Source organism: Pyrgilauda ruficollis, unplaced genomic scaffold (genome assembly GCF_017590135.1).
Source record: "Pyrgilauda ruficollis isolate IOZ18807 unplaced genomic scaffold, ASM1759013v1 scaffold341, whole genome shotgun sequence".
NCBI classification, from domain to species: Eukaryota; Metazoa; Chordata; class Aves; order Passeriformes; family Passeridae; genus Pyrgilauda; species Pyrgilauda ruficollis.
In genome coordinates this window covers 118,757-134,800 of record NW_024524834.1, presented here as the reverse complement: position 1 = coordinate 134,800, position 16,044 = coordinate 118,757, and the positions used below count along the sequence as shown (strand labels likewise).

Sequence of the window (16,044 nt, the reverse complement as noted above, 5' to 3'; positions counted from 1 at the left end):
CCTGGGTACACTTCTGGCCCATATTCAGCCAATTGTTGACCAACCCCCCCAGGTCATTTTTTGCCGAGCATCTTTCCAGCCACTCTTCCCCAAGAGGTCCACCAGAACCTTGCTGGTTGGTATCCTAACTTGCTAATTCTCTCAGGTGCTGGTGAATGTTAGGAAGGGAACTGATTGTTGGATTTGTACATAGCATACTGCATCTGTGAACCAAGGTTTTCCTGTGGTAGGAATGCTGGTATTGGTGGAATTGTGGGGCTGTGCACATGAAATCTTTGTTAGATATTACTCTATTTAGGCTAGTCTCTCAAAAACTGACTACTTACTGCCACTTTGGTAAATCATGGATCAGAATTCTATGCCCTCCAAAACTTTATGGGCTATCATCTGTCCCATGAACAATGACAAACCATGCAGCAGGATTCATCTTACACCATGCAAACCTACCATGCCAATATTGACAGTTGCCTGAAAGACACCACTTGCTGCTGTGACCTTATCAAAATAGGTACCCCTGGCCTATACTGGCTGTGCAGCATCTGTGCCATGACAATCCTCCCATGGAGAGAGAGGAGGTCTGTGCACCCAGACTAATTGTGCCTGCAATGCATGTTGAAGTAAACCTCTTCAGGACCCATGTCCATAATTATCCTGATGCCCTGTGACATTGGTGTGGTTTTAACCCTTTAGTAGAATGAGGATGCATATTTCACCAGCTTCCCTGGACCCTCCTTCCTTGTCTAGGGGTCTCTGAGCTGGATAAAGCAATCATCAATCTCTCTGTTACTCTGGAAAATATAGAAAATGCAAAAATTGATGCCATCCAAGCACTGCAGCAAGAAGTTGCTCAAGTACCACAGACTACTGTTCAAAACCACTAGATTCAGAGTACTTGACAAAGTGGCATTTGCACATTAGTAAATACTACCTGCTGTGTCTGTGTCAGCCAAAATCTATGCATTTAGACTGACCTTAAGAAAATCCAGGAACAACTAAAGCCCTTGCACCAGGTAGCAACTGAAGATATTCATTGGGGTATTGGCAAATTGTGGTCATGGCTTACCTCTTGGTTCCCATATCTCAGGCCATCTGTCAAAATATTTTGGCTATAATTTTTGAAATTATCTACTTTGTCATTATTTATGTTTTGTTTCATATCAGTGGATGGGGTTGTGGACTGTGTTATAAAACATTTTCCAGACATGTCAAGCCACTCCCTGACTGGGGTTGGGGCCACTAGATATAAACAAAAGCTGGTTGTAATATTTTTCACAGCCTCTCATAACAATTGGGAAAATGCAGTAGCAATTGTGGCAGGACATCCCCCCTCTACCACAAAAAAGCTTATCTGCTTATCTGCTCTGTCCATCAGCTGGTGCATAGCTCTGGACATTCTCCCCCCTCACATGAATTACTGAGGGAGGTGAGATCCCCAGCTGATAATAAACATCCCTTGCCTTGAGAGCAAGATGTGGAGAGATAAGCCAGGAATCCTAGACTGAAAGGCTCTACTTTTACAACTATAAAAGCTACACAAATTTTCACCAAGGTAGAAGTCTCCTACACACTCCCTGGAAATGCAGAGGACTTCTTCCTGAAACTTGGATGCATCTTTGTGGTTACTTTTCTGGAAACAGAGGAAAGGATCCTATGTGTGCCCCATCAGAAATTGGATGATAAGATACATTGAATCCTAATCTATACTATTTCTTTGCTAGCTGTAATAATAGGTACCTCACTCGTGCACTGTATTTTTTATCTACTAGTAGTGTTTCTTTTGTTTATCCTGTGTACGAAGTAATCTGTAAAAGTCTTATGTCTGTTAAATTTGTGTCTATTAAATAAATTATTAATTTTGTAATAGACCGAATTGGCTATGATTAAGAACCCACGAGCAAGAGGGATCTGGGGTGCAGGCCCCTCCAAACAGAGCTACTGCCAGAAATCTGAGTTAAAGGCAGTACTTGTTTAAGCTCTCCTCTCCATTCATAACAGTAATCACCTCCCAGATGTCTGCACAACTGATACTTGATAGAGGTGATTCTACAGTACCTGTCTTGTGATACACCACCTTTCAACCTCTGACTGTATAACATACCCTGCAGGTGTTGGAACACCAACCTCACCTAGATTATTATATAACTAGCAACCCATCAAAATAACACCCTTGCGTATAACTCCATGTCAAATGATGATTTGAGAGAATCACAGGGTGGAAGTGACATCTTGCCTTCTGACACCCTGTCCCTTAACCAATACTGTTATCTTAGACAGTCTGCCAACACTCTGCCCCTGACCTACATTGTCAAAACTCTTTTCCACATTTAAAAGGCATTTGCATGATTGGCTGTTTCTGCCAGATGACCATGACATCAAATGTCCCTGGCAATCCACCAGAGCCATGGCATTGCTTATGATCCTGTACTCACTATTGGTGATTGGGTGAGCTGCTATATGGGGGAATTGTTATTCATCTTTCTTACTTTCTCAATAAAGCTTTGTTTTATGATGTATTAGACTCCATTACTGTTTGGACCACAACATCAAATATATGTCTTACAAAACAAAATAAAAGCATTCTGATACCTTCCAAGTTAAAAAAAAATACAAAAAAAAATAAGAAGATATATTCACTGTATAAGCAACTGAAAATTTTTTCTTTGTAACAGCTGTATTTTTAAGGAGATGTCTGATGATATAAAGACTGTAATGAGATTTCTTTCTTTTATGGGAAAAGTATAAATTTAAAAGCTCTCAGAACTCTTAGTCTTTTTTGAAAAAAAATTAATATTGAAAAAGTTGAGAATACAATCATGAATGCCCTGGGACATCTATTTTACCTTGGTATGTCAGCCCTTCTCTTAAATAATGAAATCAACATATATATACAGTCATGAAGAACATTAAAATGTTTTCTTTTTTTCACCTACATTTTGTACATGAATGCTAAAAACTTGCATAGAACAGTGTTGGTGAGTAACTCATGTAAGTTTGATGAATAATGGGAATAGTCTTTATGAAAGAAAAAGTCCAAATATTAAATTTCCCCCCCTACTTTTTAAAATTGTGTATATAACACTGGGTATTCCTGCACTTTTCCTTCTTAGTTCATGTATCGCCACCCATGAGTTTTTTACTTCTGTTATCCTTTGAAATAGAAACACAAGTAGGAAATATAAGCCAATATAAATCCTATACTTTAAGTCAATGGAATGAAGTTTACTACTTTAGGGTCTGTTCTAGCAAAGAATATATGAATTTTGTTTTAATTCCCGTTGTGTTTTTATGGCTCTGCTACACAACATTAACCATGAAAATAGCTACAATAAGAACATTTCTCTACTGTCAGCTATTCCACCTTTAACACAAAATAGATGGGTTCCACTGACCTTCCATGGAAGAGATCAGTTTGTATCATATTATTTGAAGATTAGCATCTTAATCCATGTAGAACTTCTCATTTCATTCCATGAAGTTGCATACAACTGCTGGTAAATATTTGGAAAACAACCAGGACTGGACAAGCCAGCCTGCTTTGAAAACATTTAAAAGGACTAGCAACCTTCTGTTTTGTTGCTTAGCATGAAGTATTCAATCTATCATTAAACTTTACTGGTCAAAAAAAATTAATATCCAAATAAACATGTAAAAACACACACACCAAAGCTCTCTACATAGTTGTGTTTTAATCAATTTGCAAATAAAATTTAAAATTAATTTTAGGTAAAGTATTTTTTTCTGAAAAACTGGTGATTTATGCTAATGCTTGCTTACCTCATTGTCGGACTCCACAAGCACTTGATCATATTCACTAAGAGCTACTAGGAACATGATAGATGTGACATTTTCAAAGCAATGTATCCATTTTCTTCTTTCTGATCGTTGGCCTCCTACATCCACCATTCTGCAAAATTAACAATGATTGTATCAACTCCACAAATACCTTTGCAGATAAACATACAAACACATGAAACACTGAATTCAAGAATTTAGTTGAAAACAATTTGGTTCTTCTTAAAACTGTTACCATTCATATTAAAGACTAATGGAATGTGTTGTAAATAAATAAGTTATCATATTTGCTCTTTAGTTTGATGTGCTTTCTGAATTTAAATTATTATGGGTCTCAAAGCCCTCAAATTTCTGTTATTCAAAACACTTATGATTTTGAGTCACAATTCTAGAATGTATGCTCTGTATATTCAGCAGAAATGTGTCCACAGAATTACGTTGGTGGCCTGCCATTCTCCCAAGAAATTGCAAGTCAAAATTCCAAACTTGTCTAAGGCTGCCTAATTTTAAGAGTATAAATAGGATATAATCTGTATTTACTGAAGTTGTTAATAGCCAAAACAGAAACTCAAATTTGCTCGTAGAGTGTACTCCAAATTTATTATGGATCTCAATGTAACTAGACACTCAGGTGTCTAACTTCTACTTGTAACTGCATAGTTATTCTTTAGCAATTGTATTTGCCCTCAAAATGATCTGTGGGGGAAATTATTTGTAAGAATGGCATTAAATTTGCAAAATATCACTTTTCTATAAAAATCAAGTACAGAAGTGGTACCTTTCCATTTCATAATTATTCATAATAGTACATTTGTACTAATTTTATTGAAAAATTACTTCCAGTTTTTCTATCAATAACTACCTTCACAAAAAGACAAATCTGCCTCTCATCCTCTTTACACCTTTCACAACAGCTGCTAATCATATATGGACAAAAACATGAAAATAAAATTAACACCAAGCTCAAATTTAAAAAAAGTTGACTAATTTGTACATTTGACCAATATCTTATACATGGTATTGCTAATGTAAAAGGAAACAAAAGAAACAAAGTAAATGGGTGTTAAACTTTTTTCTACCTGAAAATGACGCTTTGTAAGTCAAATGGATATTCAATGATCCCTGTTGTTGGGACTCGAACTCTAAGCACATCTTGCTGAGTTGGCAGATAGGCTGAATCTGCTATTCGGTCCAAGTCATTAAGGTAACTATAGATGGGAAGAAACAACAGGAATGTGAGACAGTGAGACCATAATCCCACTGAGGAAAAGAGAAAGGTAGCCTTAAGAAATGAGGTGTGGGATAGGAAGAAGTCCAACAGGAAAAAAAAAGCAATAATGACATAAAAGAGGAAAGGAAATGAAAAGGAGTGCTCCAGTCTCTCCTTTTTATTATAATTATTGCTATTATCATTATTAATGTTATTATTATTATTATTATATGTTACTTTGTTTCATTAAACTGTTCTTATCTGAACCCATGGGTTTTACTTTTTTTCCCTCCAATTCTCCTTCCTATCCCACTGGGAGAGGGGAAAAGCAGGGGAGTGAGTGAGCTGCTGCATTGTACTTAGTTGCTCGCAGTAGATATAACTTGATTATTTTATCAACTTGGAATTAAACATGTTTCTGACAATCAGTCTGAAAGCTTTGTCTGCATCAGCAATACAAAATTTCATACAAAACTCTAAAATCAATAAAATCTCCTTATATTTCTCTTTAAAGCTCATGTTCCCTCTGATCCAAAATAATATAATTATTTTTTTTTAAATCATCAGTGGGTAAGCGTGTGTGTCATAAGGATTGTCATCAGGGTATTTCTGCTCTACTGCACCCATTGCTTTGTACCACATCTGAATATTTTGGAATATAGCAGAAATTAATTGTTTCTCTTTACTCATGCACAATCTTCCCAAAATGCCAGTAGAACAAATCAACAGACATGCTCAATATCATTAAAATGACTTCTGTATTAACTGTGTAAGAGTATACTTTTATTTTTCTAGAACTGCATACACATTTTCCATTAGAAGGAATGGGGTAATGGTGTAATTTTTTTTAAGTAACTTATTAGGTTGACAGACTATTTCAAAATGCTGAGCAGGAATATAGAAAGTAGAAATTAATAAAAGTGGATATTTACATAAAAGGAAAAGATTACTGGAATACTATTATAACCTAAATGCACACTACCAGCACACACAATTTTCAAATATTATCATAGCTGTTACAGTAATACAGAACATTTAGAATTTTATTTTTTAGAAAAGCATGGAATAGTTCCAGTTGGAAGAGACCTACAATGATCATGTAGCCCAACTGCCTGACCACTTCACTGCTGGCCAAAACTGAAAGCATATTATTAAGGGCATTGTCCCAATGCCTCTTAAACACTGACAGGCTTGGGGCATCAGCCACCTCTCTAGGAAGCCTCTTCCAGTGTTTGACCACCCTCTCAGTAAATAAATGTTTCCTTATCTGAACCTCCCCTGATGCAGCTTTGAACCATTCCTACACATCCTGTCAGTGGATTCCAGGGAGAAGAGCTCAGCACCTCCCTCTCCATGTCTCTTCCTCAGGAAGCTGCAGAGAGCCATGAGGTCACCCCTCAGCCTCCTTTTCTCCAAACTAGACAAACCCAGAGTCCTCAGCTGCTCCTCACAGGATATGCCTTCCAGCCCTTTCAGCAGCTTGGTGGTCCTTCTCTGGACACATTCAAAGACCTTCACATTCTTTTTAAATTGTGGGCCCCAGAATTGCACACAGCACTTAAATTGAAGCCCCACCTTTGATAACCTGTTGATAAAGGGTTTATCATAGTTTTGGTTTATCATATTTTATAAGTCTTTATTATTGCAGTGAATTATATTCAAGGATTCTTCATATCAAATTGGATCAATGAGTTGAGTGGATCAATTGGTAAATGATTTTCTCTGCGTTCATTAAGAGAGTGTGAATATTTCTTTGAGTTAGCCAGTCCAGCATGGGAGGAGCATATACATGGCTAAGCTCAAAATAGAGTATAAGAACTGAACAACTAGCAGAAGAATATTGAGGAGAGCAACAGGCTTGAATTGGTTTCAATCCACATATTCCCTCCTGACACCTGAGGATGCCTAGCATCCTGACAGTGAGCACATAATAGAGAACAGTAATGACAATCACATTGGTATTGTCCCTTGCACAAGCAGCAGCTTTAAATGAAAACATCAACACATCAAACACCTTTTCTAACTGCAACTGTGCAGGCCAAATCCTCACTCCAGCTGCTTCTAACTACACCTTTTTCCATAAGTCACAGTCCATGCTTAACTCTTGCTCTTGTGCAATGTCTCCATGATCTATTGCTCTGAAAATTATTTGAAATAGCAAAGAAACACTATGGAAATTGCTCAAATTAAGACAGCTTGTTTGACTGATACAGACTGGGGTGTGGGAAGTTTGTAACCTCCAGCAAGGAAGCAGGATGGAGTTACCTTTTCCACTGGTTTATTTGCAACCAGAAGAGGACATTTAATTTAAAAGATATATAACAAAATTATAGGGCTACGTGAAATGTCTTTAGAATCTCTGAAATCAGACTACTCTGGTTGAAGAGTAAAAGTGAACACTATCAGAAAATGAATATTTTTATTTATTTTTTGTATCATTACTTATTAAAGACAATTCACCATGGCTTTTAAAGCCCTCATCTACTGCAGTTCTAATCAAACTACTGACAAATACAGTACTCATGTGAGAAAATGTGCTGTCTTGGTTTAAGACAATTTAAAAGGGAACACTCTAAAATGAGTTATTTCCCTTTGTTTTAACCAATCCCTTTCCACCAATAAGGAGAAGCGAAATACAAATAGATATAAGTGAAAAAATAACAGTTTACTAACAAGCAAAATGGCAACAGGCAAAAAAACCCCAGTAAATAATCACTAGATACAAAATTGCTAAATCTCACAAACTCCCAGAGAACAGACACCTAAAATGGTGGAAATTCCCTTTCCAAAATGGCTCCTGCCATTGGCAACCACATGTGAGGAGACAGGGAAAATGGCATCTGACCCTTTCCCCAAGATGGCAGCCTTCACAGGTGAAGACACGGTCTGGGAGACAAGGGGGAAGGTTGGCAGCAAACCCTCCTGGGAAGGTAGGAGCTTGCAGAGCAGTTCTAGTGGCAGATGAAGACTTGCCGGCATGTGTGAAGTAAGCACCGCTTCCTGCTGCTTCCTCCTTCCACCCGCTGGACTCCACTGGTGTTGGTGCTGCTGTCCTCACTGCAGGTGTGTTGGGGAAAAAGAACTGGTCTATTGGCACCGATGCAGGGTGACCTGGCCCCAGGGACTGAGGCTCGCTTTGCAAAGTTCACTCCGAAACAGTTTTTGATTGTGAAATGCAGTTTTTCTGAGTGGCTACTTTTGCAAGCCCAGAAAAAAAACCAAAAAAGCCACAAAACAACCCCCTCAAAACGGAGCATCCACCTTCAGCAAATGCTGCCAGGAGAGAGAGAGACATCTCTGCTTCCAGGCTCCAACTTAAAAAAGGACCGTGGCAAAGTTCTCCCCCCACCCCGGTTCTGTTTTCTAGCTGCAGGGTCTTAAAAAGGCACTAACAATTTTTGGGCTCAGACAGATATGGAATACAATAGCACTTTGGGTTACTCGTGACATGTGCACATATAAAAATTTGAATCACATAACAGGCATGCATAAGGGATTTTAAGATAAGGGTCTAACTAAAAAAAAGACAATACCTAGATAAAATTAGAAGCCCTTAGAAGCTTTACCACATACATGCACAAATTCTGCAATCAGATTTTGTGACACAACTGCTGGTTCAGTATACACAAGAAGTTGCTACACACATGCACTCTTTCAAACAAACAAGGAAATTGTCAGAAACATGGACTTTCACAAAAAGTGTTGCCAACAATTGCCAAAAACATGTTTCATTAGTTTGCTAACTTCAAAATTTAAAGTTATATTAAAGATACAGATCTTGGAAACATCCTGAGCATTGTCTTAAGGTGGTGTCCAAAACCAGATAGTCACTATTATTACTGAGGAATCAGTTATACAGTTAGCAGAAACTGTGCAAACAATTTAGGGCAGAACTACATGGCACTAGGATTTCATTTTTACCACCTGCTAAGAAATATCTTGTTTTGATGAGACATATTGTAGTTATGACCTCTTCATCTGGTGTGCAAGTCTTCCTTCTCCATCACTCACCCAAATGGTATGTACTAAGCTAAGCATTATATAAAGGAACAAAACAAAGCAAACAAAAAAAAAAATGCATAGTTACTTTTAAAAAACCCCAGTAACCTAGCACTGTGTAAATTTACACTACAGACCGAGTCTAAGAAGTTAATTATAGCTATAATTACTTTACTTTTGTAAAAATTAATTTCTCTGGCTGCTGAGGTAATGTTCTGAGGTTGCTATTGCAACAGGCAGAAGGTGCATTACCAAAGTAATGTGTATGTAACAAGCTGCTGACAGTAGCTATTTCTTAACATCAGAAAAAACTGCTAAAGTATACCTGTGATCTGCAAACTAACCAATCACAAAAAGAAGAAAACCCTTTGTTTCATAGTCACTGTTGGGAAAGAAGTGTTGCTATCTTAATGCAAAGGTTTCATACTTTACTTGGTGATTTCTTATGGGTAGCTCTTCACAGCACTGACTCCTTCTCAGCACAGCCAACAAACTCCATCCAACTTCTGGACTAGCTAACCTACTCTTTTACAATACCCCTCCTAATTGGATCCAGCTGTGGCTTATTAAGGGCAGGCTTGTTCTTAATGCTTGATAATTAGCACAGCTGTAACTCCTTAGGGGTGAGATTACCTTCACCACTATCTCTATTCTCCTACATTCTATCTATCCACAATGAAGCACTTACTTTTAATGAATTATATATTCCCTATGACAAGGGCCAAAACTGCAATCAGCCTTCAAAGAAGTTACCAGGCTATGAAGGTGCTAATAATACCCTTGAAAGACTTTCAAAGGAACTATCGGTCCATATTACAAAAAGAAAAAGAATGTGATAATAGAATAGACTAATTAGCTTTGCATTTTCCCATATTTTTCTCATCTAGAAAGCAGACAGACAAGTGAAAAGACTACTAAACTTAATAAAAAACCTGATAAGGATAGTAAAACAGAACATTTTACTCTTACCAAATAAAGGGAGCAATGTAGACTTGGACAAGTAGATAAGGCTGACAAAGCAGAAGTCATGCAAAACAACGGTATTGCACTTACTCAAGAGTTGGGGTCAAGGAATGGCCACCTAGAAATTAGGACACTGGACATTGAAGACCACCAAAGAAGACCCAAAAAGACCATATAAGGACTTCCAATAAGGGGTGCGACTATGTAAAATAAAGTAATGCATATAGATCAAGCAAGCAAAGATAGCTAATGAATATGTAACCAGTGTGTATGATAAAAACTGTTTACCTGATGCTCAGTGTGCTCAGTTAGAGGAAGGATCCTCCAAGTACCCAGCGCTGCAATAAAGAATGCCCGCTTTCTAATACTCAAAACTGTGTTAGCAAGTTTCTGTCTGACTGATTTCGGTATCATTTTCTGGCCCCCAGATGGGACATTCTGCCTGATCTCCTGTGGATACAAGTGATCTCTGGATCTTCATGCTGGCACCAAGACCTTCCTGGAGAAGACCACAGTTCTTCGGACCAGTCTGGGACACAGGATCACATTCAGTACTAAGGCATTCTTTTGGGAATCCTGACCATATAAGGCATGTGGATTTTCCAGCATGTTTGGTGGATTATTTGGTATTCTGGAATTCAGTGTTTGACTTGGTTTTATCGATTGATCGATAATTGTTTTAATTGTTTTGTATTTGTATCTGTATCTGTATTGTAACATTTTGGATCCACTATTTGGAGATGGATGGGTGTCAGACAATAATTTTGAAAAAATTCCCACTTGGTTGCATTTTGTGACATTGGAGAAAGATTGATGGGCTCCCTGGGAGAACAGCTACCAAGGAGAATTTGATTAAGTATTGCAATTAATAGTGGCCATTGTACAAACTAGACTCTGGAGAAAAGTGGCCACAAAATGGAACCTTCAAGTATAATACATTGTTACAGTTAATGTTGTTTTTAAGATGGGAACAGAAATGGGATGAGGTTATGTATGCTGATATGTTTTTCACTTTACGGAATCATCCTGAATGGCAGAAAGATTGTGGCTTGAATCCAGCCCACTCAGACCCTTTTAATCTGGCTCTTGAAAAAAAGAATCAAGGAAAAGGGTTAAAACGTTGTTGGTCTATGTGCAATATAGGAAAATTTTGTTCTAAACATCTCCTCAAAAAGGAGGATGATTTAGATCTTATGGTCAGTCCTAACCACAGGTTGGATGAGGAAACAGATAATCAGGTTGCCAAGACTGATATTAAGGGGGAATTGGCAAGTCTAGAAGAGAAGATAGAGAGGATGGGGAGGATGTATCAAGGAGCAGAGGGTTTTAGCCTCATTGCAGGGAGAACTAGAGCTAAACACAGAGATGTGATAGTAGCTCCCCTCCATCAGACGGTAGGTGCAGACAATCCAATCACAGTAAAAGTGCAGTTTTCAATAACGTACCTTAAAAATTGAAAGTCAATGGCTAGCACCTACTGAGATGACCCAAACAAAATGGCAAAAGCATTTGAAATGATGATTAAAACTCAGGATCCAGACTGGAAGGACACAGATACTATGTTAGAAATGTTGTTTGATAGTATGGAAAGAGATGGTTGTTAAAACCAGTAGGAGGTTGGTGAAAGAGCAAATTTTGATGGGTAATTTGCCAGGTACATTGGATATTAATTTTCCCACCGTGGATGCCGGGTGGGACCCTAATGTGCCCAGGTTTAGAGAAAGATGAAAGAGATACCAACAATGGATACTATGTGGAATTAGACATGCCATACTAAAGGCTATCAATATGTAAAAATTATTCAAAAATTAAGCAGGATCGCAAGGAATCACCTACTGAATTTTTAAATCACCTGAAAGAAATGGCTCAAAAGTATATTAATATCGAACCTGAAACAGAGGGAGAAACTCAATTAGCCCCCATATTTGTGTGGCAATCATCATGTCTTGGTTTGAAAGCCAGGTGTTTGCCAAGGAAGGCGGGAACCTCCCTTGGAATGGAAAATGTGACCCCCTTTCTTCCAAATTATTATAACTTTGAAATTATGATGCTTTCAGGCAAAGATATGGAAAAAGGAATAACAATTCTTTACCAGAATATATCTATATACATGATAAGGTAAACAACAGCAACAACAACCAAAACCAGAAACCCAATAGCAGCCTTCTCTCAGCTGTCAAGCACTTTCCCCTTTGGTGTAGTTATGGCCACAGCCAGCAGGAGGTGCTGTTGGCTCCTGGCTGGGCAGGGCAGGTGCAATGATTCCCCATGGCTGCAGAGGGTGCTCTGGTGCTAGCTCAGCTGCCTCTCTCCACATGGCCAATGGCAGGCAAGCCGGTAGGAGAGATAGAAAAGGAGCTTCCTTTACAAACCTACAGGGGCAGCTGGTCTCAGTGCCCCTCCAAAAGGCATAATGGATTGTAGCAGGAACCTCAGAGAAGCAAGCTGGAATGGCAGAGACAAGCAGACCCCAGGGTAGCAAACAAAATGTAGCAGAAACTCTGCAGCCATGGCAGGAACCATGGGGAGTCAGGCAGACACAGGGTGCTGAGTAAAGTGTAGCAAAAAGCCTGAAGCAGCATCAGAAAAACAGCGGGACTAGGCAGTGGCAGCTGGACTTCTGCAAGCAGCTGCTGCACACAGCTGGGCGACGCACCCTCTGGGAAGGGGGAGGGGGTTGGAGTCCCCTTCCCAGTGAGGTCAGGTGTTGAAAAGGTCCCGGTTCAACAGCTGCTCTTGCAAGTAGAAACTCACCCACAATAAGTAGAAGCTGTACAGGATGAGAACTCTGCAATGGCAGTGAATCCTCTAGGCAGCAATGATGCCCTAAGTTTTAGCTTTCATATTTTCCAGATTCTGTACTGCATTATTATATAACTCTGAACTTCATATAAAGTATTAACAAGTTCTCTTCACAGTTTAATTAGACAAAACAATCCTTTTCCAGCCTGAGAACCAAGGACATCATTGCAGCTTCAGGCCCAAAAGGTATAAAGAACAGCGAATTAAGGAGAGCAAACTGGGAGGATGGGACTTCATGACCTGAAGCTGTAATTGGACAATTAACTGCAATATGTAAATGGCCCAAAACTTATAAAAGTGTGAAAACTCGTGACTTGGAGTCCATCTTGGTCCATCTTGGGTGGAGCCACGGCTGGGCTCTTGCACTGCCCAAAGTGTATCCTTTAAAGACCTTTTTAATAAATACCTCGTTTATTCCTTTAACACTGTCTGGCCTCTGTTCTAGGTAGCTTCTTTAGGCATCAGCAACAGTCCAGCACCAAAAAATGTACCTCTCCACTCTGATCCCGAGAGTGAGGGAAAAAGGAGCCAAGCCCAGCCCCTCACCCCCCAGCCAAAATCTCAAGGTATCTCTGCCCTTCCCAAAAGAAAGCCCCTCAGCTGTGAGAGTGCAGTCAGCTGCACCCCTCGCCCTCCTCCTTGGCTACATTTTGTGTCTCTTTTAAGTACTATCATTATCATCTCTTAGGCAACATATGGGAGAAAATTCCCTGAGAGAAAAAGAAAAAAAAATAAAATCCTAGCTTACAACACCTCAGATGATATCAGAAGGAAATTACAAAAGGCTCAGGGACAAGACCAGAATGATTTCGGGAAGCTGTTAGATGTTGCTTGGGGAGTTTATCAGAATAGAGAAAACCAGCAAGAAATAGCCGAACAAAAAGTAGTTGCAGTTGTGGAAGCAATTTCCAAAGGAATAGTGTCCCTGAGGAAAGGAAGGGGACAAGGGCAGAAACAACCTACCTTGATCCTCCCTGGGAGACTTGGTATTAATCAATGTGCACATTGTAAGAAAAACAGACATTGGAAAAGGGATTGTCCGCAGTTGAAACATAAAAGCCCCCCCCCCATGGCCATCACCAATGAGGACTGAGGGGGACTGGAGGGTTCTTCCCCTGCAGAACCTCTGCTTACAGCTAAGCTGGGGAATGAGGAGGTAAATGAGGAGGTTGAATTCTTAGTAGATACAGGAGCTAGTTACTCTGTGCTAAATCCAGTTTGTTGGTGCAACAGAGAATTATGAAACTCAGCAATTTCTCAAGCCCATTGATTAGGAAAACAATGGATGACTCACTAGTTTTTGTATCTACCCAATTCACCAAAGCCTCTCCTTGGGAAAGATTTATTGGAAAAACAAAATGCTGAAATCAAATTTAAAAATGGCAAAATACAAGTTATTATTCTATAACCTAATTATGTGTAAGCCTTAATTTTTGCACTACAGTCTCCAAAATCAGACATGATCCATCTGCCAGTATCACTTGAGGATGCAGTGATTTCGATAGTCTGGGCTGGAGAGGTTCCTGGGAGATCCAAAAGAGCAGAGCCTGTAAAACTGAATTGAAATCTAGAGCAGGACTGGCAAAGCAAAAGCAAGACCCTTTGAAAATAGAAAGCCATAAGGGGTTATTACCCTTTGTGGAAAAAATTATAAAACATGGCCTATTTGAATGTGAATTCAAATTTAATACCCATATTTTGCCAGTTAAGAAGGCAAATGGAAAGGATTACTGGCTGGTACAGGACCTTAGAGCCATAAATAAGATAGTAGAAGATATATACTTGGTAGTAGCAAATCCTTACACCTTGCTAACAACCTTGAGTGAAAAAATAAAATGGTTTACAGTATTAGATTTGAAAGATGCCTTTTTCTGTATCCCTTTGAGTACTGAAAGACAAGAGATTTTTGCTTTTGAGTGAGAAAAGGATGCTAGCTCAGCTTTCTGTACCTAGATAAGGCTGACAAAGCAGGAGTCATGCAAAGCAACACTATTATGAGAAATGACCCTCACTTTTAAAATTTTAAAGGTTTATTAAACCTTAACAAAAATACAACAAAGGACTGAATAAGGAAAAATTACAGCACTGGGAGTCTCCGTGACCAGCAGCCACATGCTCGTCTACAAAATGGATGCTCTGCCTTTTATACCTTTAGCCCCTACCAAAGTTTTGTCAGTCAACTCCTTCTCTGCCATCCATTGGTAAAGATTACTTTCTTACATCTTGATTGGAGGTCAGGTGTTGTTATGCCACGCCTCCTAGTAATAAGCCAGCCCTCCCCAAATGCCCTGACTACTAAGGCTATTGCAAGGGGGAGGGGAAAGAGGACTATGTGAACACATATTACAATAACATCACTATATACCTTAACATACACATAATATCTATCTCTTAATTGTGAGAGCCAACCATCACATTACTCATCTATAAGAGTATTGTGCTTACTTAAGCGCTAGGGTCAAGGAATGGCCACCTAGAAATTAGGACACTGGACATTGAAGACCACCAAAGAAGACCCAAAAAGACCATATAAGGACTTCCAATAAGGGGTGCGACTATGTAAAATAAAGTAATGCATATAGATCAAGCAAGCAAAGATAGCTAATGAATATGTAACCAGTGTGTATGATAAAAACTGTTTACCTGATGCTCAGTGTGCTCAGTTAGAGGAAGGATCCTCCAAGTACCCAGCGCTGCAATAAAGAATGCCCGCTTTCTAATACTCAAAACTGTGTTAGCAAGTTCCTATCTGACCAATTTTGGTATCAAAACAAGAGTAGTTTTAACTAATGACACTCTTCATGAATATGGTTAATACACCCTATTCAAAATAACCTTGTAATTGAACATTCAGCTTTGAAAGGAATGAGAGAGATTTGTCATTACAAACAAACTGTGGTTCAGCTGACAAATAAAGTTAGATACTGAGAGATTAAAGAAACAATGGGAAGAACCATAAATTCCATAAGAATTCCACTGATTAACACAAGGAAAAGAAAAAGCAGGGGGTATACATTAGAAGGGGGATTTTATTAAGCCATTTGGGAAGTCTGTACCTCTCAAGTACCTCAGTCAATGGGGAAAGAGAAAGGGAAATGAGGCTGGGAAATTAGGATAAAAAGGAGGCTGCATCCTCTAACAATTTGAGAGACCCCATGGGGAAATACCCCATGGCCTATTCCTTTATTCGAATAAAGTTCCAGGACTCCTCTGTCTCCTTTTTGGACATAAACCTCTTTTGTTTGTGGATTCATTTTCCTGACAGCTTTAATTAAAAT

The 16,044-nt window shown here is 38.9% G+C and overlaps 1 protein-coding gene across 1 annotated transcript in view; it reads right to left on the bottom strand.

Moving 5' to 3' along the window:
- LOC121357709 (guanine nucleotide-binding protein G(q) subunit alpha) overlaps positions 1 to 16,044 on the bottom strand; it is a 147,653-nt gene that overhangs the window by 17,445 nt on the left and 114,164 nt on the right. Inside the window, exons 4-5 of the mRNA XM_041475242.1 lie at positions 4,872 to 5,000; positions 3,775 to 3,904 (exon numbers count right to left, since the gene is read on the bottom strand). Of these exons, the coding sequence (XP_041331176.1) occupies positions 3,775 to 3,904; positions 4,872 to 5,000 (259 nt within the window). The remainder of the gene's footprint in view (positions 1 to 3,774; positions 3,905 to 4,871; positions 5,001 to 16,044) is intronic.